This window comes from Microcaecilia unicolor, chromosome 2 (assembly GCF_901765095.1).
Source record: "Microcaecilia unicolor chromosome 2, aMicUni1.1, whole genome shotgun sequence".
Lineage (NCBI taxonomy): Eukaryota > Metazoa > Chordata > Amphibia > Gymnophiona > Siphonopidae > Microcaecilia > Microcaecilia unicolor.
Window position 1 is genome coordinate 393,736,368 of NC_044032.1, and position 27,039 is coordinate 393,763,406.

The 27,039-nt window shown below is 51.3% G+C and overlaps 1 protein-coding gene across 4 annotated transcripts in view; it reads left to right on the top strand.

The window, feature by feature from the left end:
• CDS1 (CDP-diacylglycerol synthase 1) overlaps positions 1-27,039 on the top strand; it is a 447,836-nt gene that overhangs the window by 139,501 nt on the left and 281,296 nt on the right. For all 4 annotated transcript variants that reach the window (XM_030190592.1, XM_030190591.1, XM_030190589.1 and 1 more), the window contains one exon: positions 1,919-2,016. In XM_030190592.1, coding sequence (XP_030046452.1) covers positions 1,919-2,016 — 98 coding nt within the window. The remainder of the gene's footprint in view (positions 1-1,918; positions 2,017-27,039) is intronic.

Consider the following 27,039-nt stretch of genomic DNA (forward strand, 5'->3'; position numbering starts at 1 on the left):
TCTGGAGGGCCATGTCTTGGCTCATAATGTCAGAGCCATGGCTGCATCGGTAGCCCACTTGAAGTCAGCCTCCATTGAAAAGATTTGCAAAGCTGCGACGTGGTCTTCAGTCTACACATTCACATCTCATTACTGCCTTGAGCAGGATACCCGATGTGACAGTCGGTTTGAGCAATCAGTGTTGCAGAATGTGTTTGGGGTTTAGAATCCAACTCCACCCTCCTAGGCCCATTTTGTTCTGTTCCAGGTTGCACTCTCAGCTAGTTTGTATATAGTTTCAGGTTAATCTTCGTTACGTCCTCGCCGTTGCGAGACCCAATTGATCAATGTTTCTTGTTTTGGGTGAGCCTGGATGCTAGGGATACCCCACTTGTGAGAATGGTTCAGCTGCTTGTCCTTAGAGTAAGCGAAGATATTACCTGTAGCAGGTATTCTCCGAGGACAGTAGGCTGTTCATTCCACAATCCCATCCACCTCCCCTTGAAGTTGTTTCTTTCTTTTCTTTATGCTTTTGGATTAAACTGAGTAGCGTGGTTGCGCAATGAGTGGGAAGTCACTCTGTGCATGTGCGGTGTGGCGCCTGCTGTCCTTGGAGAATACCTGCTATAGTTAAGTATGTTCGCTTTTCCACTCCTCTGTACTCAACCTTCTTCCTAGTCCTGATCTATCTTCCTTTGCTTCTCATCCACTCACATGCCAAATCTTTCTGTCTGCCACTGATCCTCTCCATGGCCTTCAGTCCCTTCTTCTCTCTCCGATCCTCTGCTTAGGTTCCCATATCCCCTTTCTGCTCCGGCATTTCTCACTTCAGATTTGTCAGATTCCTCACTCTCTCAGCCTTTTTCTAGTACCACCTCCTCCATTGTTTCACACCATCTCTCCACGCTAGTCAACTTTGTCATCCGATTTCAAATACCTATCCCATTTGACACAACCATAGACATACTCCCACCCAGTTATTTGCCCTCATTGCCACTTGTCACCCAATCCCTATATCCCCACTTCCACCATTCTTGTCCCTTTTCAGTTACCAGCTTTCCTACCCCAATCCTAAATCTCCCAACTAATCTCAATCCTGAAAGCTGTTTGTGGTTGAGGGACAATTGCTACTCCTCCTATATCAATAGCAGTGCTCCAGGATCATCCCTTCTTTGTCATGCCCTCTGACTCAGTCTCTTACCTTCACCTCTGTGAATATCCCCTGTCTTTGTCCTGTCAGTACCCTTCTCACACCAGTCTTCTTAACTTGCTGTCTCTACCAAATCAAACCTGGCAAAAGGGAGAAGTAAGCCGGGGTGTTTCTTCAGGCCGCTTACTTCTCTGTGATAGCCACTTACTGGCCCAGACTGGCGGAGCCACATGGGAGGGTGTAGAATGCAGCATTTTAGTTGGTGGCAGCATAGGTGTGTAGGTCACAATGATGGTGACAGGTGGTTGGGGGGACAGCAGACTTGAATCATTTCAGTAGGGGCTGGCAGTAGCAGAGGCCAATGCAGGTAATGGGGAAACAGAAATAGAGACCAGTTATGAGGATTTCAAGTTCTGATTGCCTGGCTTCTTTGCTGTCCCAAGCTTGCATTCACAATTGGTTAAGGAGAGCTTGGGCTTACTGTCTGAAAACAAAATAATTGCGACAGTTTGTTCTGATAAAGTGGTTCAGAACCACCTTACTAGAGCATCTTTGGATTATTCTTAAATTAGTCTAATTAAAGGTATCCCAGCCTACATATAATTCTGTTAAAAACACTACGATCAAACAAATAACCAGACTACATTTTAACATAATCAGTCACTAGCAACCGAAGCAAGTGTGTTCTATCTTCCAGGCTTGTTTTATTATTCAACTTTACTGTATTTTCTTTTAACAGATAGGTGGCAAATTCTTTACTGATTGGATGTCCTTCTGATTTTGTTTTAGGTGTCTTCCATCCAGGTAAAATGTTTCCATGAAATCATCACCATAGGATATCGGGTCTATCGTTCCTATGAACTACCATGGTTTAGAACTCTAAGTTGGTGAGTAGCAAAAATGAATGTCAGTACACATGGACAAAATACCCAGTATACTGAATGTAAACTCATCTTGAGCTACTACTGAAAAGGTGTGAGCAAAATCCAAATAAATATGTATAAGCTGATGCATTCTCGTGCATTAGAATTACGCTGTTCACCGTTAGAACTATAGAATTAAGGAGGAAGTGATGCCACCTGGTAGATGGCTTTTTCATCACCAAGCTCTCCTGAGCATGACAATAATTAACAAAAATAGGCAATTATCACAGTGAATTAGATCGAGTGCTGACACAGTGGGATCCTGCAGACTTGCTGGTAGGCAAGGTGAATAAAAAAACAGAAGTTGGACCAAAAAATTTTGCCTATCAGCTGCTGGCTGTGGTAGCGGGGACATAAACTGGCATGGTGGCTGAGCACATGGAGCTGCTAGATTGTGAGATGGTGAGACTGTCCCCAAGCAGATGGAGCCAGAGCAGATTATTATTTGTTACATTTATATCCACATTTTCCCACCTGTTTGTAGGCTCAATGTGGCTTACATAGTACCGGAGAGGTGTTAGACTCGGGTGTAAACAAGTACAAAGTGATGTGGTAAGATAAAGTTCATGTGGCCCAGCCACACTAGGAATCGTACAATGGAAGAGTTGTGTTATGTCCATTACATTCTTTAGTTTTGTTGTGTTGCAGAGATGAGGAATTTGCTGGAAATGTTCATGAGCTTCTCTGTGTGCTGGTCATGCTGTGACTCAGGAACGCCATGAACGCTTAAATTATTCCTGCATGACCTGTTCTCAAGATCCTCCAACTTCACTGAAAGATCATCCTGCTTTGCCTCCAAATCAGCACCCTTTTGAATGTCAGCAACATTCATATCATGCTCAATGACTATCTTCAAAGTCATTCAAATGGTGCCCCACATCCTCCATTTTGCGATGTAAACTCTCAATGTTTGCATACGTGTCACATTTAATGCTTACGATCTCCAACATTAACACTGCCAACCATGTAGTTCTTCAAGACTAGTTGGCTAAACTATCATAACCTGTTTAAAAAGGCATATCCTACCGATCCAACATATATGCCTGTTAGCAGTGGGTCCGTTGGCGGAGCTCCCTGTTATAGAATTTGAGCTTGTGCATAGATCTTTGGGTGCTAAACCTATGACCGGCCCAGGGACATTGTTGCTTGTTTAAGATTTGTGGACAAAATGATGGAGAGACTATGTCACATCAATCAGCCTTTATTAGAAATTGCAGTCTATGGTGACAACTTATAATGGAAATTTTGAAGTCAGTCTGTGGCACAAAGAACTCGACACAGCTGTGTTTCGGCATCAGGTCTGCGTCGGGAGTCGAAAGGTACTACAAAAAGAACATCCAACCATCAAAAACTAAAAACATAAATCTTTCTATATAGTTATTGCAACATAAAAAGACATAAGTACCGTATTTTTCGGACTATAAGACGCACCGGACCATAAGACGCACCTAGGTTTTAGAGGAGGGAAATAGGGGAAAATTTTTTTTGCTTTTTCCCTCCTCTAAAACCTAGGTGCTCCGGTGCGTCTTGTCCGAATCCCTCCCTCCAAGTTCGGGATCGCCCTCAGGGTTACCTCCTCCCCCCCCCCCCCCCGGCCCTGTCACCACCTCTCCCCTCACGCGATCTTCCCTGGTGGTCTAGTGACGTCGGGACAGGAAAGAGCCCCCTCTTTCCTGCCCAGCGCGCTGCTCTCCATCCTCCTGTATGCTGCCTGACGGTCTCGGCGAGATTCAAATGGCCGCCAAGAATTGAAGTCTCAGCGGCCATTTTGAATCTCGCCGAGACCGTCAGGCAGCATACAGGAGGATGGAGAGCAGAGCACTGGGCAGGAAAGAGGGGGCTCTTTCCTGCCCCGACGTCACTAGACCACCAGGGAAGATCGCATGAGTAAGGGGAGAGGTGGTGACAGGGCCGGAGGGAGGGCGATCCTGAACTCGGAGGGAGGGCGGGCGGCCTGCCAAATCTCTACCTTCGGACTATAAGATGCACCCCCCATTTTCCTCCCAAATTTGGGGGGAAAAAAGTGCGTCTTATAGTCCGAAAAATACGGTATTCAAATGAACATATATAATGTCACGTGGTTTGAATATTGTTAAATATTAAGATGGCAGGAGACAATATCTGCAAAACACATGTATAATATAAAAACTATGTATAGTGTTGAGGGTATTGCCCCATATACATATCCTTAATTGAACAAAAAATAAAATTCAAAACACGCAAATTCAAGGTATAAAGTGAACATACCCAAAACTCAGTTGTAATTCTCACGAGCAGTGAGAGTCTTGTTGAATGAACTCAAGTAAAACCTAAAAGCAGAAATATAAAAATATATAAGTAAAATACAATATGTGGTTATAAGCCTAATTATGCAGATTAGAAAAAAAATTGCTCAAAAGACACGTACACGAGTTCCCAAACTCCAGTGCTTAAAAGGAGAAAGAGAAGGGACACTCTCAAAAATATATCTAAAAGAAATTTAAAAATGTTTAAAGAAAATGTCCCTAATATGCATAAATGCCCAGGCTTCATAACCCAATAAAGAATAGCCCGAAGATATATAAAAAAGTATGGGATGGGTATTCTTAAACATATTACAACCCTTCTATACAAATGATCTGAATTGAGCCATCATTGCAAACCAGATTCCTTGTCATCGGCAGCAAATGAATCCATTAACTGATGGGTTGTATCTGCCTACCAGCAGGTGGAGATAGAGAACACTGAAAAACCATAGTGTCCTCTTGGACAGCTAGCTCCATCTGCCTTCAGTATTTCTCTATCTCCCAGCAGGTGTGGACGTAGCTTAACCAGCTCCTGGAAAAATTCTGCTCGGGGTTGCTCCTGTGCTTTCCCAGTTGAGCAGGGTATTGTGGCTGGTGGTGCCCACTTTGAAGGCATATAGGTTCGCCCTTTCCCTGCCTTACTCATCCCCCCATCTCCCAGAGTACCTCTGTTGCTGCCTGCCTCCAACTTTCCTCACAGCGTTAAAAAAAAATGAGTACGCATTGATTCTGCGTAATTATTCTGAGGCTATTTCCAGCGTGCAGCTTGACCTGAGCTCGTTGGACTCTGTCTTTTGAGGTGAGAGTGGTGCCCTGCTCCTCCGGGGAGGTCTCGCGGATGCCGTTCCGAACGGGGTAAGTTTTGGTGTGAAGCCGCCATTTTTCTTATATACAGTGGTGGAAATAAGTATTTGATCCCTTGCTGATTTTGTAAGTTTGCCCACTGACAAAGACATGAGCAGCCCATAATTGAAGGGTAGGTTATTGGTAACAGTGAGAGATAGCACATCACAAATTAAATCCGGAAAATCACATTGTGGAAAGTATATGAATTTATTTGCATTCTGCAGAGGGAAATAAGTATTTAATCCCTCTGGCAAACAAGACCTAATACTTGGTGGCAAAACCCTTGTTGGCAAGCACAGCGGTCAGACGTCTTCTGTAGTTGATGATGAGGTTTGCACACATGTCAGGAGGAATTTTGGTCCACTCCTCTTTGCAGATCATCTCTAAATCATTAAGAGTTCTGGGCTGTCGCTTGGCAACTCGCAGCTTCAGCTCCCTCCATAAGTTTTCAATGGGATTAAGGTCTGGTGACTGGCTAGGCCACTCCATGACCCTAATGTGCTTCTTCCTGAGCCACTCCTTTGTTGCCTTGGCTGTATGTTTTGGGTCATTGTCGTGCTGGAAGACCCAGCCACGACCCATTTTTAAGGCCCTGGCGGAGGGAAGGAGGTTGTCACTCAGAATTGTACGGTACATGGCCCCATCCATTCTCCCATTGATGCGGTGAAGTAGTCCTGTGCCTTAGCAGAGAAACACCCCCAAAACATAACATTTCCACCTCCATGCTTGACAGTGGGGACGGTGTTCTTTGGGTCATAGGCAGCATTTCTCTTCCTCCAAACACGGCGAGTTGAGTTCATGCCAAAGAGCTCAATTTTTGTCTCATCTGACCACAGCACCTTCTCCCAATCACTCTCGGCATCATCCAGGTGTTCACTGGCAAACTTCAGACGGGCCGTCACATGTGCCTTCCGGAGCAGGGGGACCTTGCGGGCACTGCAGGATTGCAATCCGTTATGTCGTAATGTGTTACCAATGGTTTTCGTGGTGACAGTGGTCCCAGCTGCCTTGAGATCATTGACAAGTTCCCCCCTTGTAGTTGTAGGCTGATTTCTAACCTTCCTCATGATCAAGGATACCCCACGAGGTGAGATTTTGCGTGGAGCCCCAGATCTTTGTCGATTGACAGTCATTTTGTACTTCTTCCATTTTCTTACTATGGCACCAACAGTTGTCTCCTTCTCGCCCAGCGTCTTACTGATGGTTTTGTAGCCCATTCCAGCCTTGTGCAGGTGTATGATCTTGTCCCTGACATCCTTAGACAGCTCCTTGCTCTTGGCCATTTTGTAGAGGTTAGAATCTGACTGATTCACTGAGTCTGTGGACAGGTGTCTTTCATACAGGTGACCATTGCCGACAGCTGTCTGTCATGCAGGTAACGAGTTGATTTGGAGCATCTACCTGGTCTGTAGGGGCCAGATCTCTTACTGGTTGGTGGGGGATCAAATACTTATTTCCCTCTGCAGAATGCAAATAAAATCATATACTTTCCACAATGTGATTTTCCGGATTTAATTTGTGATGTGCTATCTCTCACTGTTACCAATAACCTACCCTTCAATTATGGGCTGCTCATGTCTTTGTCAGTGGGCAAACTTACAAAATCAGCAAGGGATCAAATACTTATTTCCACCACTGTAATTCCGTCCGGTCGGGTGATGGCTGCTGAGGGAGTTAAACGCTGCTCCCGTTGTGGTAAACACAGATCAGCAGCGGGGCTCTGTAAGACGTGCTCTTTAGACGTTAGAGCTAGTACGAGCATGGCGAGCGAGGATTCTTCCCGCTCAGTGGAGCTGGCAGCGGGCGCCATTTTGGAAACGCCGCATGTCTCGACCCTCACTGTTGCGGAGGAGTCTGAATGCAGGGGGACGCCTCGGTCAGAGGCTACCAGAGGAGCTCCTATTCCTGTTACTCCTAATTTGGAAGCTGAGGGTCAGGGTGAGTTTTTCTCCCCTGAGTGTGTGCTTTTAATGCATAAAGCCTTCATGCTGAAAAGAGCTCTGCCGCAGGTGTCTGACACTGCGCTGCTACCTGGTTTCCCATCGGGTGTTGATGGCCTGGGGCTGGCTACAGAATTTTCTTCCCCCGAGCGTTGGAAGGACACTAAACATAGACGGGTAAATTCCCCGTCGGAGAGTGGCGCACTCCCCCCCCCTCCCTCCCCGTGGTTGGGCTGTGGGGATTCTGAGGGTTCTGGCAGGGCCTCATGGTCTGATGAGCCACAGGAAGGGTGCCGGTTTGCCACTGGATCTGGATGATCTCAATGCGATTTGGATTTACCACTGCGACGAGCTGCCAGCGCTCATTTCTGACGCCTTGCAGGCCCTCTCTATTGATGATCCTTCCAAGGGCGATGCCTCCTCTAGTAATCCTAGGATAGCGAGTACTAAAAAGCCTGCTCGAGCCTTTCCTGTGCATGACTCCATCCAAGAGCTTATTTCAGCTCAATGGTCTGACTCCGATGGGCCTTTGAAAGTTGCCAGGGCTATGGGTCAACTTTACCCTCTGATTGAGGAGCACTTGGTCCCTTTGGGGATGCCTAAAATGGACGCATTGGTCACGGTGGTGACTAAAAAGACCACCCTCCCCTTAGATGGAGGGGTTGTCCTGAAAGACATTTAGGACCGGCGGCTTGAATCCGCTCTGAAACGGTCCTTTGAAATATTGGGCCTCACCTTAAGGGCGTCTGTTTGCAGTTCCTATGCTGCCCGGGCCTGCCTCTCCTGGTTACAACAGGCAGTGGAGCAGCCCGTGGATGGTGCGGAGTCCCTCGCTGAGGTTGCACCGCGGATGGAGTCGGCCCTGTCATTTTTGGCTGACGCCCTCTATGATCTGGTCAGAGCTTCGGCTAAACAGATGTCTGTGGCGGTTGCTGCCCGCCGCCTTCTATGGCTACGGCATTGGGCAGCTGACATGGCCTCTAAGCACAGGCTGGTGAAGCTTCCCTTTAGGGGCCACCTGTTATTCGGAGAGGAGCTGGAGAAGATTGTGAAAGACCTGGGCGACTCTAAACCCCAGCGCTTACCCAAGGATAGGCCTTCTTCCAAGGATTCTGAGTGGCCCTCCTCTTCCAGACCTTGCTTCCATGAAGCTCGCAGATATCGCCCGGGGCGCTCTGTTGAGGTTTCTCAACATGCCCGTTTTCAGCAGAGGAACTCCTTTCGCTCGGACAAGCGTTCCGCAGCGGCCGGTTCTAGGCCTGGAGTTCAGGGGCGGCCCCCTCAATGATGGGGCGCCGGTCCATTCCTCGATTCCTGCAGTAGGAGGACATCTTTCCCTCTTTCTCGAGGAATAGACCAAGATTACCTCCGATAAATGGGTCCTGGACCTGATCAGAGAAGGTTACCGATTGGAATTCAGCGCCCCGGTGAGAGACGTGTTTGTGGAGTCCCGATGCGGTACTGCCGTCAAACGGGCGGTGGTAGAGGAGACCTTACAAGTCTTGTTGCACCTTTGTAATCCGTTGGGTTGGTCGTGAGCCCTTGGGCCCTGGCCGAGGCCAGCAGGCGCCGACCCAGGCCAAGGGGAGACCGACCCACCACCGCACACCCCAGCTACACAATACCCCCTAAGCTACCCCTCCCCCCAGTCCCTCAGGAAGAAGGGAAATAGGCATACAGGCGGGCCTCGCGGCCGAACCGGAACCCACACAGACAGAGCCACTCGTGCGAGCCTCACGGCTGAACTGGAACCCAATCACACACAGAGAGGGGTGAAAGAACCCAGAGGGCCCCAAGATGCCAGACACGCGCTGAACACCAGCAATAGGGCAGAGGGGGAAACAAAGGACCAGAGCGGGCCACGCCCACGCAGGGGACTAGCGCAGGACAGGGGAACTAACACAGCAACCCCCTCCCCACCAGGGTAGGAGCCCCAGGCAGAAGCCAGAGGAACCAAACACAAAGGAAGGCAGAAAGCCTTTGCCTCAAACCCACTGTAGACAGAGGCACACAGAACATAAAGGGTTAAGCTTGTAGAGCCAGCAGAGAGAGAGTGCCATAAATCAACAAACAATCAGAGAGAATGCTTCCCCTCCCCAGAGGGAGTGGGGCCCATCCAAACAAACACACTGGCAGAGGCAGGAATACAATACACACAGTACACAAAGGGTTAAACTCACTGAGCCAGCAGGCCAGGACACTGGGAAGAGAAATCCTTAAAACAAACAAACAAAGGAGAACGCTCTCACTCAGCCCAGAGCCCCGGAGGCTGAGCAATGCCCAGCCCCCACTAAACAAACGAGCAGCTGACCCTGAATACAGAGCTACGCACACACACACACACACAGCAGCAGCTAACCCAGAGGGAAGGAAAAGAATACTCTAAATCAACACAGATCCCTGTCAGAACCTAGAGCACGTTCTGAGAGAAACCTATCAGGCTTTCCTGTTACCACCAGATAAGTAACGCAAAAGCAGAGAACTCTTCAGCTGCAGGCTAAAGTACTATCCCCTGACGTCAGCACAACCCCTGGCAGCCAATCAGAAGAGACGTCCCCCCTCCCCCTCAGCCAAACCGGCAGAATCATAACATCACCCCCCCTTCAAGGGCCCCCCCTACCCCGTCCACGAGGTTTAGGTTTGTGAGGGAAAAGGCGATGGAACCGTCTGACTAGGATTGGCGCGTGGACATGAGTAGCGTCCTCCCAGGAATTGTCTGCCGGTCCATATCCCATCCACGCAATGAGATACTGGAGATGTCCCCGGAAGCGCCTTGCATCCAAGACATCCCGGACTTCGTATTCCCCCTGGGAGGCTGAGATGGCTGGACTAGCAGGCAACGCGGGCAAAGCCCCTTTTCTCAGAATCACAGGCTTCAGCAAGGACACATGAAAGGTGTTATGTACCCATAATGTAGGTGGTAACTTTAGCTGATAACAGACCCGATTCACTTGCCTCACAATGGGATACGGGCCCACAAATCGAGGTGCAAAGCGGGAGGAGGGAATCTTCAGACGAAGATTACGCGTGGACAACCACACCAAGTCGCCAGGCTGGAAGTGCGGTTCCACTCTGCGAGACCGATCCGCTTGGCGTTTCATACGAGTGGAGGTCACTCGCAGCGCTTTCTGAACTGATGACCAAATTGCTTGGAGCGAGGTCACCGCATCAACCGCTGCCGGGACATCCAAGTTGGTTTTCAAGGGGGCTGGTATCCGCGGGTGTCGTCCATATACAATGTAAAAGGGCGACGCGCCCGTGGCCGAGCTCACTCGGTTGTTATGAGCGAATTCTGCCCAAGGCAGCAGCTGACTCCAGTTGTTGTGGTGCTCATTGACATACATCCGTAGGAACTGCTTCAAGCATTGGTTCACTCGTTCTGTTTGGCCATTGGATTGTGGGTGATATCCCGACGAAAAGTTCAGCTTTACTTCAAGGGCCCGATTCAGGGCTCTCCAGAACTTTGAGACAAACTGTACTCCTCGATCAGAGGTAATAGATTCTGGCAGACCATGGAGACGAAAAATAGAGCTGATGAAATACTGTGCCAGCTTCACCGCCGAAGGAAGGGTAGGCATGGGTATGAAGTGGGCCATTTTAGAAAACCGGTCCACCACTACCAAGACAACTGTGTGCCCTTCAGAGTTAGGCAGATCCGTAACAAAGTCCATGGCAATGTGGGTCCACGGTCTCTCAGGTACCGGTAAAGGCATCAGCAACCCCTGGGGTCTCCGACGGTCAGCCTTATGCTGGGCGCACTCAGGACACGCAGCCACAAACTCCTGCACATCCCGATCAAGTGAAGGCCACCAATACTGCTGGGAGATGAACCGCTTGGTTCCCAGGATCCCGGGATGTCCTGCCATTCGAGAGGCATGCCCCCATTGGAGTGTCTTTCCTCTCAGCCGGGGTGGCACAAAGGTCATACCTGCAGGTACTGCTAGCGTCATCGCGGGCACAATAACATCAGGTTTAATTACATACTGCAGGGGTTCTTCCTCCAGGTCAGCCTCCATGGACCTGGAGAGGGCATCTGCCTTGATGTTCTTCTCCGCTGGACGATAGGTCAGAATGAAATCAAAGCTGGAGAAGAATAGTGCCCACCGGGCCTGGCGAGGATTCAGCCTTCTCGCTTCTCGTAAATAAGTCAGGTTTTTATGGTCCGTGAACACCGTGAAGGGCTCCTGCGCCCCTTCCAGCAGATGACGCCATTCTTCCAGGGCCAATTTAATGGCTAATAGCTCCTGATCCCCGATGGCATAATTCTTCTCGGCAGGGGTATACTTTTTAGAGAAGAATGCACATGGGAGAAGTTTCCCACTGGGGTGGGCCTGGGTCAGCACTGCTCCTACGCCAACCGATGATGCATCCACTTCCACGAAAAATTTATTTGTCGGGTTGGGATGGCGCAACACTGGAGCTCCAACAAATGCCTGTTTCAGATTCTCAAAGGCCTGACACGCCTCAGGCGACCAGTTGCGAGCGTCAGCGTTCTTCTTAGTCAAGGCAGTAAGAGGGGCAGTCAGGGACGAGTAATTCCAAATAAACTGCCTATAGTAGTTGGCAAAACCTAAGAAGCGCTGTAGAGCCTTACGCCCCGTAGGTTGCTGCCAGTGCAGGATGGCTGTCAGCTTACTGGGGTCCATACGCAGCCCGTGGTTAGAAATGATGTACCCCAGGAAGAGCAGTTCGGAGCGATGGAATTCACATTTTTCCAATTTCACATAGAGGTGGTTCTCCCTCAACCGCTGCAATACGGTCTTCAGGTGCTCCTGGTGCTCTTCCTCAGCCCTTGAAAAAATCAAAATATCGTCCAAGTAGACCATCACAAACTTATACAGGAGATCCCTGAAGATGTCATTCATGAAGGCTTGGAAGACGGCTGGAGCATTAGCAAGTCCAAAAGGCATTACCAGATATTCGTAATGCCCGTCGCGGGTGTTAAATGCCGTCTTCCACTCATCCCCCTCCTTGATCCGCACAAGGTTGTAGGCCCCCCTGAGATCGAGCTTGGAGAAGATCTGGGCCCCCTGGAGGCGGTCAGACATCTCAGAAATCAAGGGAAGGGGGTATTTGTCCTTCCGCGTGATGGCATTGAGTCCCCTGTAGTCAATACAGGGGCGCAACCCCCCATCCTTCTTCTCCACGAAGAAGAATCCAGCCCCCGCGGGTGATTTAGAGGGCCGGATGAAGCCTCGAGCTAGGTTCTCTCGAATATACTGGGACATGGCTTCCGTCTCTGGCCGGGATAGGGGGTATACGCGGCCACAGGGAGGTTCAGTGCCAGGTAGTAGCTCTATGGCACAGTCATAGGAGCGATGAGGAGGCAGAATCTCTGCTTGCTGTTTGGAAAAAAACATCTCCAAAAGATCTGTAGGGCCCCGGTAACATAATATTGGCTCGATCCAAAGGAAGCGTCACTGGGGCTGGCGAGACCTTATCCAAACAGACCTTCTGGCAGCCCGGGCCCCACGCCGTCAATTCACCCCGGGCCCAATCAATGCAAGGGTTATGCAGGCGAAGCCAGGGTAATCCCAGGATTATGGCCTCAGTGGCCGACGGAAGGACGTAGAAGGAGATAACTTCTTTGTGTAAGACTCCTACCCATATGGTCATAGGCACGGTTCTGGAGCGGAGAACTCCCCGAACCAGTCCCCAAGCCGCTGAGACGGTGATGGGCTGAGGTAACTCCCATCGTAGGAATTTGATGAACCCGCACCAGGTCCGCGCTGATAAAGTTGCCTCCCGCCCCCGAGTCAACTAGCGCCTCAAAACAAGGGGTATCCTTAATCGCCAGTAGAACTGGCACCAAAACCTGCATCCAAGGGGAGAAGGACTTTGGCCCTGACCCGGTCTCCCTAGCCGGTATCAGGGCTGCTGGTTTCCCGACTTCTTTCTCTTCGGGCACTCACGGACAAAGTGCCCTTTCACTCCACAATGCAGGCACAGCCCCTTAGAGCGTCTCCGCTGTCTCTCCTGGGCCGCCCGGTCAACCTGCATAGGTTCAGACCCATTGGGCACACCCAGCGACGGGGAAGCAGGGCTCTTGTGCGAGCTCCTCGAGTTAGCCCCTGCAACCTGCTGACCAGCGCGACGTTCACAGGCCCGCTCCCTGAACCGGATGTCCACCTGGGTACAGAGACGGATGAGGTCATTCAGATCTGAGGGCAGCTCCCGGCCTGTGAGTTCGTCCTTAATGTTGGCCGAGACACTATGCCAAAATACCGCAGTCAGGCTTGGGTTATCCCAACCTAGCTCTGCGGCCAAAGTCCGAAACTGGATGGCGTACTCACCCAGAGAGAGTCGCCCCTGATGTAGGTTCAACAGCTGAGTCGCCGCCGAGGAGGGCTTCCCGAGTTCCTCAAAGATGAGCCGAAATTGTTTCAAAAACTCTGCCAAATTATCCAGGAGGGGATCCTTCTTCTCCCATAAGGGCGAGGCCCAGGCCAGAGCGGGGCCTGCCAGTAGAGAGATAATATAAGCCACCTTCGCCCGATCCGAAGGAAAATCCCGGGCCTGCAACTCGAAGACAATTTGGCATTGATTGAGGAACCCCCGGCAGGTCTTACTGTCGCCCTCGTACCTCGGGGCGTAGCCACCCGAATCCCTCGGCCACATGCGTGGGAACTAGGCGGAGTAGCTGCTGGCGGGACCTCCGCAGCCCCCGTGACAGTCAGCGAGTCTACCCGTTGAGACAGTGCGTTCACGACTCCCGATACCTGTTGTAGCTGAGCATGCAATTGCTGGAGCAGCTGCATGGGGGATGGATCGGTCGAGCTCATGGCTTTTGCGTTCTGTAATCCGTTGGGTTGGTCGTGAGCCCTTGGGCCCTGGCCGAGGCCAGCAGGCGCCGACCCAGGCCAAAAGGAGACCGACCCACCACCGCACACCCCAGCTACACAATACCCCCTAAGCTACCTCTCCCCCCAGTCCCTCAGGAAGAAGGGAAATAGGCATACAGGCGGGCCTCGCGGCCGAACTGGAACCCACGCAGACAGAGCCACTCGTGCGAGCCTCACGGCTGAACTGGAACCCAATCACACACAGGGAGGGGTGAAAGAACCCAGAGGGCCCCAAGATGCCAGACACGCGCTGAACACCAGCAATAGGGCAGAGGGGGAAACAAAGGACCAGAGCGGGCCACGCCCACGCAGGGGACTAGCGCAGGACAGGGGAACTAACACAGCAACCCCCTCCCCACCAGGGTAGGAGCCCCAGGCAGAAGCCAGAGGAACCAAACACAAAGGAAGGCAGAAAGCCTTTGCCTCAAACCCACTGTAGACAGAGGCACACAGAACATAAAGGGTTAAGCTTGTAGAGCCAGCAGAGAGAGAGTGCCATAAATCAACAAACAATCAGAGAGAATGCTTCCCCTCCCGAGAGGGAGTGGGGCCCATCCAAACAAACACACTGGCAGAGGCAGGAATACAATACACACAGTACACAAAGGGTTAAACTCACTGAGCCATCAGGCCAAGACACTGGGAAGAGAAATCCTTAAAACAAACAAAGGAGAACGCTCTCACTCAGCCCAGAGCCCCGGAGGCTGAGCAATGCCCAGCCCCCACTAAACAAACGAGCAGCTGACCCTGAATACAGAGCTACGCGCACACACACACACACACAGCAGCAGCTAACCCAGAGGGAAGGAAAAGAATACTCTAAATCAACACAGATCCCTGTCAGAACCTAGAGCACGTTCTGAGAGAAACCTATCAGGCTTTCCTGTTACCACCAGATAAGTAACGCAAAAGCAGAGAAACTCTTCAGCTGCAGGCTAAAGTACTATCCCCTGACGTCAGCACAACCCCTGGCAGCCAATCAGAAGAGATGTCCCCCCTCCCCCTCAGCCAAACCGGCAGAATCATAACAACCTTGGAGCGGTGATCCCTGTGCCTCCCGCCGAACGCGGCTGCGGTTGCTACTCCATTTACTTTGTGGTGCCTCGAAAAAGCGGGTCTTTCCGACCGATCTTCGACTTAAGGTCCGTCAATGAGGCTCTAAGAGTGCAACATTTTCGCATGGAAACCCTGCGCTCCGTCATTGCGGCGGTACAGCCAGGAGAGTTTCTCACGTCTCTGGACCTAAAAGAAGCTTACTTGCACATTCCTATTTGGCCCCCGCATCACAAGTTTCTCCGGTTTGCGGTGTTGGGAAATCATTTCTAGTTTCGGGCCTTGCCTTTTGGCCTCGCCACAGCTCCCCGCACCCTTTCCAATGTTATGGTGGTAGAAGCTGCTTTTCTCAGGCGACAGGGTATCAGGGTTCATCCGTACCTCGATGACTGGCTCATCAGAGCAGATTCGGCAGACGAAAGTCATCTGGCCACAGCCAGAGTGGTCTCAGTACTGCAATCTCTGGGATGGGTCGTCAATCTACCCAAAAGTCACCTGTCCCCCTCTCAGTCTCTTGAGTATTTGGGGGTCTGGTTCGACACGGCCTCGGGGTTTGTCTTTCTTCCCGACCAAAGGCGGTGCAAGCTTCAGAATCAGGTCCGTCTGCTCTTGTGGATGCCTCGCCCACAAGCTTGGGACTTTGTCCAACTGCTGGGGTCGAAGACGGCCACTTTGTAGGTGGTGCCATGGGCGAGAGCGCACTTGAGACCACTGCAGATCGCCCTGCTTCAACGATGGTCTCCAATGTCCCAGGATTATCAACGCAGACTATTGTGGCTCCCTGCGGCCCGGCTCAGTATGGAGTGGTGGCTCTTCGACAGCATACTGCAGCGAGGAATGCCGCTGGCTCTTCCCTCTTGGTGCCTGGTGATAACCAATGCCAGCCTGGTCGGCTGGGGAGCACATTGCCAGGGAACCTATGCCCAGGGTCTGTGGATGCCCGCGGAAGCGAGTTGGTCCATCAATCGCTTGGAACGGAGAGCGATATTCCAGGCTCTTCTGGCTTTTCACAAGACTCTGGAGGGGCTAGCTGTCAGAGTTGGACAACATGACAGCGGTGGCCTACGTAAATTGCCAGGGCGACACTCAGTGCAGAGCACTGGCCGCGGAGGCCATTCAGATTTGCCCTTGGCCGAGCTACACCTGCAGCTTCTTTCTGCAGCGCATATAGCAGGTCAGAGCAACGTGTAAGCCGATTTTCTAAGCAGGCATCAAATTGACCCGGCGGAGTGGGAACTGGCAGACAAAGTATTTCTTCAGATCTGTGCCAAATGGGGAATGCCCGAAGCGGATCTGATGGCATCAAGCACAAATACCAATGTCCCGTGCTTTTTCAGCAGATGGAGAGATCCTCGTTCGGCGGGGTTGGATGCTCTGGCTCAACCCTGGCCCTTGGGCCTCCTGTATGTGTTCCCTCCTTGGCCCTTGATAGAGCGAGTCCTCCTGCAAATTCGGCTACATCGAGGAGTGGTGATTCTCATTGCCCCGGATTGGCCCAGGTGTATGCGGACCTCCGACGGATGCTGGTGGAGGCCCCTCTTCCTTTGCCTCTGGTGCCGAACCTGTTGATGCAGGAACCGGTGACCATGGAGGATCCCTGCCACTTTGGTCTTATGAAGAAAGACTAAGGAGGCTAGGGCTTTTCAGCTTGTAGTTGGGTGGAACAGGTGGATGTGAAGTGTCTGTTCACGTTTTCCAAAAATAGTAGGACTAGGGGGCACGTGATGAAACTACAGTGTAGTACATTTTAAACAAATCGGAGAAACTTTTTTTTTCACCCAACGCGTAATTAAGCTTTGGAATTCATTGCCGGAGAACGTGATGAAGGCGGTTAGCTTGGCAGAGTTTAAAAAGGGTTTGGACGGTTTCCTAAAGGACAAGTCCATAGACCGCTACTAAATGGACCTGGGAAAAATCCACAATTCCCCCGGTGCCTCCCGCCGATTTCGGCTGCGGCCGCTACTCCATTTACTTTGTGGTGCCGCGAAAAGGTGGGTCTTTTCGCCCTATTCTGGACTTAAAAGAATTAAACAAGTCCCTAAGAGTGCGGCATTTTCACATGGAAACCCTGCGCTCCGTCAGTGCGGCGGTACAGCCAGGAGAGTTTCTCACGTCTCTGGACCTGAAAGAAGCGTACTTGCACATTCCAATTTGGCCCCCGCACCAGAGGTTTCTGCGGTTTGCGGTGATGGGAAAACATTTCCAGTTTCAGGCCTTGCCTTTTGGCCTCGCCACAGCTCCCCAAACCTTTTCCAAGGTAATGGTGATAGTAGCTGCTTTTCTCAGGCGAGAAGGTATCCAGGTTCACCCGTACCTAGACTACTGGTTCATCAGAGCGGACTCCGCAACAGAGAGCCATCAAGCTACAGCCAGAGTGTTCTCAGTACTGCAATCTCTGGGCTGGGTCGTCAATGTAGCCAAAAGTCACCTGACCCCCTCGCAATCTCTAGACTATTTGGGGGCACGGTTCGACACAGACTCGGGATATGTATTGTTACCCGAGCAAAGGCGGTGCAAGCTTCAGAAGCTCCTGAGGATGCCCCGCCCGCGAGCTTGGGACATTGTCCAGCTGTTGGGATCGATGACGGCCACCTTGGATTTGGTGCCCTGGGCGAGAGCGCACCTGAGACCTCTGCAGTATTCCCTGCTTCAACTATGGTCTCCAGTATCTCAGGATTATCAATGCAGACTCTCTTGGCTCCCTGCGGCCCGACTCAGTATGGAGTGGTGGCTCTCAGACAGCGTGCTGCAGCGAGGAATGCCGCTGGCGCTCCCCGATTGGTGCTTAGTGGTGACAGATGCCAGCCTGAAGGGCTGGGGCGCACATTGCAAGGGGAAGCATGCCTAGGGTCTTTGGATACCCGACGAGTCGGAGTGGTCCATCAATCGCCTAGAGTTGAAAGCGGTGTTTCAGGCGCTTCTGGCCTTTCAAGTGACCCTGGAAAGATTGGCCATCAGAGTGATGTCGGACAACACGACAACAGTGGCCTACATAAACCGACAAGGCGGCACTCAGTGCAGAGCGCTGGCCGCGCAGGCCAAACAGATTTGCCACTGAGCCGAGTTACATCTGCAGCTTCTTTCTGCAGCGCATATAGCAGGTCAGAGCAATATGCAAGCCGATTAAGCAGGCATCAAATCGATCCAGTGGAATGGGAACTGGCAGACGAAGTATTCCTGCAGATATGTGCCAAATGGGGCAAGCTCGTAATGGATCTTATGGCGACAAGCTCAAATGCCAAAGTCCTGTGCTTTTCAGCAGACTGAGAGATCCTCGCTCAGCCGGGTTGGATGCCTTGGCGCAACCCTGGCCTCTGGTGTGTGTTCCTTCCGTGGCCCTTGATAAGGCGTGTGCTCCTGCGGATTCGGCTTCACCCAGGAGAAGTGGTTCTCATCGCCGCGGATTGGCCCAGGGGGCCTTGGTATGCGGACCTCCGACAGATGCTAGTGGAGGCTCCCCTTCCTTTACCTCTGGTACCGAACCTGTTGTCGCAGGGACAGGTGGCCATGGAGGACGCCTGCCGTTTTGGTCTTACGACATGGCTATTGAGAGGGCGCAATTGAGAGGCAAAGGCTATTCCAATAACGTTATTTCCACTCTCCTGCAGGCCCGCAAGCGGTCCACTTCCGTGGCTTATGCCAGGATCTGGCGCCAGTTTGAGGCTTGGTGTGTTTCAAAAGTGATCACACCCATGCGGGCTCCTGTCTCGCCAATTCTAGACTTTTTGCAGGATGGTGTACAAAAAGGCTTGGCCTATAATTCCCTGCGGGTGCAAGTGGCAGCATTGGCCTCCCTTCATGGTAAGGTTGCAGACGTGTCTTTAGCTGCTTATCCAGATGTGGCACGGTTTCTTAGAGGGGTGCTTCGGCTCTGTCCTCTTGTCCGACACCGAGGAGGATGCCTCGTGGGAGGAGGAGGAGGATCACAGATATTTCTCTTCTGAGGTCTTCCTTCTGATCCCACACCTTCGCCTGAAAGAAAGCTTTCTCCCCCGGAGAGTCTTTCTTTCTCTTTCTTTGTGCGGGAAATGTCTGTGGCTATTCCCTTCCCTGTGGTATCTGAGGATGAGCCCAGGGCCGAGATGTTCAAGGTCCTTGACTATCCTTCGCCACCTAAGGAGTCATCCACTGTTCCTCTGCATAATGTCCTTAAGCAGACATTGCTGAAGAACTGGACGAAACCACTCTCTAATCCCACCATTCCCAAGAAGGTTGAGTCCCAGTACCGGATGCACGGAGAAGCTGAGTTGATGGTCGCAGTTACCTCACGACTCTATGGTTGTGGATTCCGCTCTTAAGAGAGCCAAAAGTTTTAGAGATTTTGCCTTGGTGCCCCCGGGACGAGAATCTAGAACTCTGGATTCTTTTGGGAGGAAAGCCTACCAGTCCTCTATGCTTGTGTCCCAAATTCAGTCATACCAGCTCTACACGAGCATCTACTTGCGGAACAATGTTAAGCAACTGGCGGACTTGGTCGATAAGCTCCCTTCGGAGCAGGTCAGGCCTTTTCAGGAGGTGGTCAGGCAGCTGAAGGCATGTCATAAATTCCTGTCCAGGGGTGCTTACGACTCTTTTGATGTTGCGTCCAGATCTGCTGCTCAAGGTTTAGTGATGCGCAGACTCTCATGGCTTGCGGATGTCCCTTGCCCCGGGGGGGGGGGGGGGGGGGGAATAATATTTTCGTTGAGAAAGTCGAGCAGTTCATAGAGCAGCTCCACCAGCGTGAGAACGCCCTCAACAAACTCTCCCACCGGGCGCCTTCAGCATCTACCTCATCAGGTAGACGTTTTTTTCCGGGGAAGGAGGACTGCTCCTTACTATGCTTACTATAAGCGTAGGTACAATCCACCTTCCCGACAGCCTTCTCAGGCTCAGCCCCAGCGCGCTCGTTCACATCAACAGCATGCGCCTAAACAGGCCCCTGCAGCTCCCCAGCAAAAGCAAGGGATGGCCTTTTGACTGACTCCAGTTGAGCATAGCCGCTATAAAAGTGTCTATGCCGGACGATCTGCCGGTCGGAGGGAGGTTAAAAAATGTTTCACCAAAGGTGGCCTCTCATAACCTCCGACCAGTGGGTTCTCCAAATAGTCCAGCTAGGATACTCCCTCAATTTGATCTCCAAGCCTCCAAATTGCCCGCCCGGAGCTCAGTCCTTCAGCTTCCAGCACAGGCAGATATTTGCAGAGGAACTCTCCGCCCTTCTGAGCGCCAATGTGGTCGAGCCCGTTCCACCGGAGCAAGAAGGACTGGGATTCTATTCCAGATACTTCCTTGTGCAAAAGAAAACAGGGGGGATGTGTCCCTTCCTAGACCTAAGGGCCCTGAACAAATATCTGGTCCGAGAAAAGTTCAGGATGCTTTCCCTGGGCACCTTTCTGCCAGTGATTCAGAAACACGACTGGCTATGCTCTCTGGTCTTAAAGGATTCTTATACACACATCTCGATACTGCCAGCTCACAGGCAGTATCTTCGATTTCGTCTCGGTGCACAGCACTTTCAGTAATGTGTACTGCCCTTTGGTCTCGTGTCTGCGGCCAGGGTGTTTACAAAATGCCTGGCAGTAGTTGCAGCGTCGCTACACAGACTGGGAATGCATGTGTTCCCTTATCTCGACGATTGGCTGGTGAAGAACACTTCAGAGGCAGGAGCTCTACAGTCCATACAGATGACTATTCAACTCCTGGAGCTACTGGGGTTTATCATAAATTACCCAAAGTCTCATCTTCTTCCAGTTCAGAAACTAAAATTCATAGGAGCTCTGCTGGATTCACAGACGGCTCATGCCTATCTTCCAGAAGCGAGGGCGGACAACCTTCTGTCTCTTGTTTTCTTGGCCAGAACGTCTCAGCAGATCACAGCTCGGCAGATGTTGAGACTGCTAGGCCATATGGCCTCCACGGTTCATGCGACTCCCATGGCCTGTCTTCACATGCGATCAGTTCAATGGACCCTAGCTTCCCAGTGGTTTCAGGCTGCTGGGGATCTAGAGGATGCAATCCAGCTATCCACCAAGTTTCACAATTCCCTTCAGTGGTGGACAATTCGATCCAATTTGACCTTGGGATGTTCCATTCAAATTCCTCAGCCACAAAAAGTGCTGACAATGGATGCATCTCTCTTGGGGTGGGGAGAACCATGTAGATGGGCTTCACACTCAAGGAGTTTGGTTCCTCCAGGAATCAGGTCTTCAGATCAATCTCCTGGAGTTACGAGTGGTCTGGAACGCTGTAAAGGCTTTCAGAGATCGACTGTCCAATCAAATTATTCAAATTCGGACAGACAATCAGGTTGCCATGTACTATGTCAACAAGCAGGGGGGGCACCGGATCTTGTCCCCTATGTCGGGAGGCCGTCCAAATGTGGCTATGGGCTCGCGGTTATGGCATGCTTCTCCAAGCCATGTATCTGGCAGGTGTAAACAACAGTCTGGCTGACAGGTTGAGCAGGATAATGCAACCTCACGAGTGGTCGCTTAACTGGGGTGTGGTGCACAAGATCTTCCAAGCGTGGGGCACCCCCTCGGTGGATCTTTTTGCCACTCAGACCAATCACAAGGTCCCTCAGTTCTGTTCCAGGCTTCAGGCCCACAACAGACTAGCTTCAGATGCTTTTCTCCTTCATTGGGGGAAGGGTCTTCTGTATGCATATCCTCCCATACCTCTGGTTGGGAAGACTTTGTTGAAACTCAAGCAAGACTGCGAGACTATGATTCTGATAGCTCCTTTTTGGTCGCATCAGATCTGGTTCCCTCCTCTTCTGGAGTTGTCCTACGAAGAACCGTGGAGATTGGAGTGTTTTCCAACCCTCAGAATGAGGGGGGCGCTTCTGCATCCCAACCTCCAGTCTCTGGCTCTCACGGCCTGGATGTTGAGGGCTTAGAGTTCGCATCCTTGGGTCTTTCTGAGGGTGTTTCCCGAGTCTTGCTTCCAGGAAAGATTCCACTAAAAAGAGTTACTCTTTCAAATGGAGGAGGTTTGCCCTCTGGTGTGACAGCAAGGCTCTAGATCCTTACTCTTGTCCTACACAGACCCTGCTTGAATACCTTCTACATTTATCAGAGTCTGGTCTCAAGACCAGTTCCGTAAGAGTTCACCTTAGCAGTGGCATAGCAAGGGCAGAGCGGTGGGGGCAGTCCGCCCCAGGTGTCAGCGGGTGGGGGTGTGCTCTGTCGAGAGCCGACAGCTCTCGTCTCCTGCCACCATGCTGCCTTTTTTTAAAAATCTATGCAGCGACGCAGGCAGCGCCTTGCGTCTGCCCTGCATGTGCTATGAAGGAGAAAATCGCCTTGCTGGTGTCGGCAGGGCCGTGCCTAGGGTCTCTGGCGCCCCCCTGCAGACTATCAGTTGGCGCCCCCCCTGCAGACTATCAGTTGGCGGCAGCGGTGGCGGCGGCAGCCCCCCCCCCCCCCCCGTGAAAATGATCGCTCACCACTTGCCACACTGACAGGAATTGTCAGCAATATTCTTAGAAACAAACTGCTATACATTGCAAATAAGATAGCAGATGTAAATTCTCAAAGTGGACATATTCCAAACACTAAAATGAAAATAAAATGATTTTTTTTCTACCTTTGTTGTCTGGTGACTTTCTTTTTCTGATCATGCTGGCCCAGTATCTGATTCTGCTGCTATCTGTCCTCTTAACTCCGTTTCCAGGGCTTCCTTTCCATTTATTTCTTTCCTTTCCTCCTTTCTTCTTCATTTCTGGTCCTCAGCTTCTGCCTATTTTCTTCATCCATGTGCAGTTTATCTCCTCTCTTCCTTTTCCCTCATTTCATCTCCTTCATCTCTCTTCCCTCCCCTCTATGTCCAGCAATTTCTCCTCTCTCCCTGAGCCCTGCCTTCCCATCCATGCTCCTCTGTCCCCTGCCCCCTCCATTCATCCTATTCCAGCAATTCCCCTCTCTCCCTGAGCCCTGCCCTCCCAATCCATGCCCATCCATGCTCCCCTGCCCCCTCCATTCATCCTTTTCCAGCAATTCCCCTCTCTCCCTGAGCCCTGCCCTCCCAATCCATGCCCATCCATGCTCCTCTGTCCCCTGCCCCCTCCATTCATCCCTATCCAGCAATTCCCCTCTCTCCCTGAGCCCTGCCCTCCCAATCCATGCCCATCCATGCTTCTCTGTCCCCTGCCCCTCCATTCATCCTTTTCCAGCAATTCCCCTCTCTCCCTGAGCCCTGCCCTCCCAATCCATGCCCATCCATGCTCCTCTGTCCCCTGCCCCCTCCATTCATCCCTATCCAGCAATTCCCCTCTCTCCATGAGCCCTGCCCTCCCAATCCATGCCCATCCATGCTCCTCTGTCCCCTGCCCCCTCCATTCATCCTTTTCCAGCAATTCCCCTCTCTCCCTTCCATGACCCCCCCCTCGCTTCCATGCTCCTCTCGCTCCCATGTCCCAGTTGGCCTGGCCTGGCCTGGCCTGGCCCGCCCTCTTATCCCCTCCCCCTTCGCATCCATGCTCTCGTCTCTCCCCTGCCCTCCCGTTTCCATTGTTCAACTGCCCGCCCTCTTCTCCCCCCCCCCCAACATCCCTTTTCTTTTTTTTTTCTTTTTAAATTTGCGTCAGTGAAGGAGGCGGTGCTGTGCTCCCGACGTCTCTAGCCTTCCCTTCTCTGTGTTCCGCCTTCTTAGGCGGAACACAGCGAAGGGAAGGCTACAGACATCGGGAGCGCAGTGCCACCTCCTTCACTGACGCTGCGCTGCCGGAACCGCCACGGAGGTAAATTTAAAAAGAAAAAAAAAGAAAAGGGATGTTGGGGGGGGGGGGGGGGGTAGAAGAGGGCGGGCAGTCGAACAATGGGAGCGGGAGGGCGAGCATGGTGTGGCGGCGCCCCCCAGAGGGGAGCACCCCCCTGCCATGCTTACCTCGCTTACCGTGTTGGCACGGCCCTGGGTGTCGGGCCTTCCCTCGCTGTGTCCCGCCCTCTTCTGAGGTAACTTCCTATTTCCTCGAGGGCAGGACACAGCGAGGGAAGGCCCGATGCCAGCTACTTGATTTTCTCTTTTCACAGCACACGCAGGGCAGCCTGCGTCGCTGCATGGATTTTTAAAAAAAGGCAGGGTGGTGACAGAAGAAGAGGGCTCTGTCGGCTCTCAACGGAGGGGGGACGGGACCAGCTCGGGGGGGGGGGGGGCTCAGATGGGAGAGGGGGAGCTCAGAGGGGAGAAGGGGATTGGGAAGGGTGGGGGAGCTCAGATGGGTGCTGAGAGGGGAGAAGGGGATTGGGAAGGGTGGGGGAGCTTAGAGGGGTGCTCAGAGGGGAGAAGGGGATTGGGGAGGGTGGGGAAGCTCAGAGGGGAGAAGGGGATTGGGGAAGGGTGGGGGAGTTCAGAGGGGAGAAGGGGTCTGAAGCTGGAACTGGGGTCTGACAAGGGGGCAAGAGGGAAAATGGGTCCATGCCTGGGGCAGGTGGGAGAATGGGTCTGGGGCTGAAAAGGGGGGGATGCAAGGCATGTGGTGGATGAAGGGGGCTGGAACTGGGGGCTGAAAAGAGAGGGCAGAGAGAGAGGGGACAGACCCTGGATGGAAGGGGGAGCATGAGGGAGGGCAGACCCTGGATGGATGGGAGAGGGAGGGCAGACGGATTGAAGGGGCAGAGAGAAAGGGCAGATGGTGGGTGGAAGGGGGAGAGAGAGGGCAGACTGGGGCAAATGGTGGATGGAAGGATGGAAGGGGCAGAGATAGAGGGCAGACAGTGGATGGTAGGGACATTAGAGAGGGCAGACACTGGATGGCAGAGAGAGAGCGAAGACAGATGCAGGATGGAAGGAAGACAGTGAAAAGAAGATGAGGAAAGCAGAAACCAGAGACAACAAACTGTAAATAAAATGTATATTTTTATTTTTTTGCTTTAGGATATAGTATTGTGGCTGTTTTAATAAATGTTTATAAATAGAACATGTAAATAAGGTAATCTTTTTATTGGACTAATTTTGATACATTTTGACTTAACTTTCAGAGAACAAAACCCCCTTCCTCAGGTCAGGATAGGATACTGTAACAGTACTATACTGTAATTTTTTTTTGTTACATTTGTACCCCGCGCTTTCCCACTCATGGCAGGCTCAATGCGGCTTACATAGGGCAATGGAGGGTTGAGTGACTTGCCCAGAGTCACAAGGAGCTGCCTGTGCCTGAAGTGGGAATCAAACTCAGTTCCTCAGTTCCCCAGGACCAAAGTCCACCACCCTAACCACTAGGCCACTCCTCCACTCCTGAGGAAGGAGATTTTGGCCTCTGGAAGCTAAATGTATTAGTCCAATAAAATGGTATTATTTTATTTTCTGTATTTGTTTTATTTCTATTTGTTCATTTGTAAAGTGGTGATTGGTATTTATTAGTTTTTTCAAATTTACATCTGCTGTCTTTATATTTTGCACAGTACTAGGGGACATTTTCTGCTTCTCTGGTGGTGCATTGTATGCAGAGTCTGGCATCGGGGGTTCAGTTTAATTTTTATCTAAACAGAAAGTTTATGATTACTTATACTATAGTGGATTAGGGTGTATCTATGTTTGTGAAAAAGACATGGCTTTCGGTTGGCATTGACTGTGCAGGATTGACGATCTGTACTAATCTGTCTGTTTTCGTTTTGCAGTAGGTGAATTGATGTTCTAGTGCTCACTGTAGTGTTTAAGATGCTTTCCTTTTCCTTGTGTGACTCGTTCAAATTACTGCTTATGGTATGGTAGAATTGCTCTATAGGTCCTGAGTGTTTTGTATTTTCGGTATGCCTAGTACTGGATTTGGGGGGGGGGGGGGTGTTAAAAAAATGACCAGCCCCGGGTGTCAACTACCCTAGCTATGCCACTGCACCTTAGTGCAATTAGTGCTTATCATCAACATATAGAGGGTAAGCCTATCTCTGGACAGCCTTTAGTTGTTCGCTTCATGAGAGGTTTGCTTTTGTCAAAGCCCCCTGTCAAACCTCCACCAGTGTCATGGGGTCACAACGTTGTTCTCACCCAGATGATGAAAGCTCCCTTTGAGCCACTGAATTCCTGCCATCTGAAGTACTTGACCTGGAAGGTCGTTTTCTTGGTGGCTGTTACTTCAGCTCGTAGAGTCAGTGAGCTTCAGGCCTTGGTAGTGCATGCACCTTAAATCAAGTTCCATCACAACAGAGTAGTCCTCCGCACGTACCCTAGGTTTCTGCCAAAGGTGGTGTCTGAGTTCCATCTGAACCAGTCGATTGTCTTGCCAACATTCTTTCCTCGTCCTCATACCCGCCCTGGCGAAAGCAGTTTGCACACCTTGGACTGGAAGAGAGCATTGGACTTTTACGAGGCGTGGACAAAGCCCTTTAGACAGTCCGCCCAGTTGTTTTTCTTTTGATCCCAACAGGAGGGAAGTTGCCATTGGAAAACGCACAATCTCCAATTGGCTAGCAGATTGCATATCCTTCACTTATGCCCAAGCTGGGCTGACTGTTGAGGGTCATGTCACGGCTCATAGTGTTAGAGGCATGGCAGCGTCGGTGGCCCACTTGAAGCTGGTTGATCCATCGGATATGTAAGTTAGACATGTGCAGGACATTGCTCCGCTATTTGGAGCAGACAAATGATTTCACCTGTCCGATCATCTCTTCTTTATGTTCCATGGTCCTTTAAAAGGCGAGGCGGCCTTCAAGGCTAGTATTGTGCATTGGATCAAGGTATCCATAGATTCAGTCTCTGTAGAAATCAGTTGATGCCTCCAGGGTTGAAAGCGCACTCAATGTGGACTCGAGTGAACTCATGGGTAGAGGCCCAGGTGGTCATCTGTAAGGTGGCGACATGGTCATTGCTTCATTCCTTTGTGAAGCATTACAGATTGGTGTTCTTGCCAGGGCCCGCTCGGAAGTTGTCAGAGCTGTCCTCAGGTGGGCTTTGTCTTCCCCCACCCAGTAGTTCTGCTTGGTTATATCCCATTTGTTTAGAACATCCAGATGACAAGGAAGGTGACGTTTTATGACTTACCTGATAATTTCCTTTGCTTGAATTGACTGTTCTGTTCTGAAGCCTGCCCTCACACTAAGG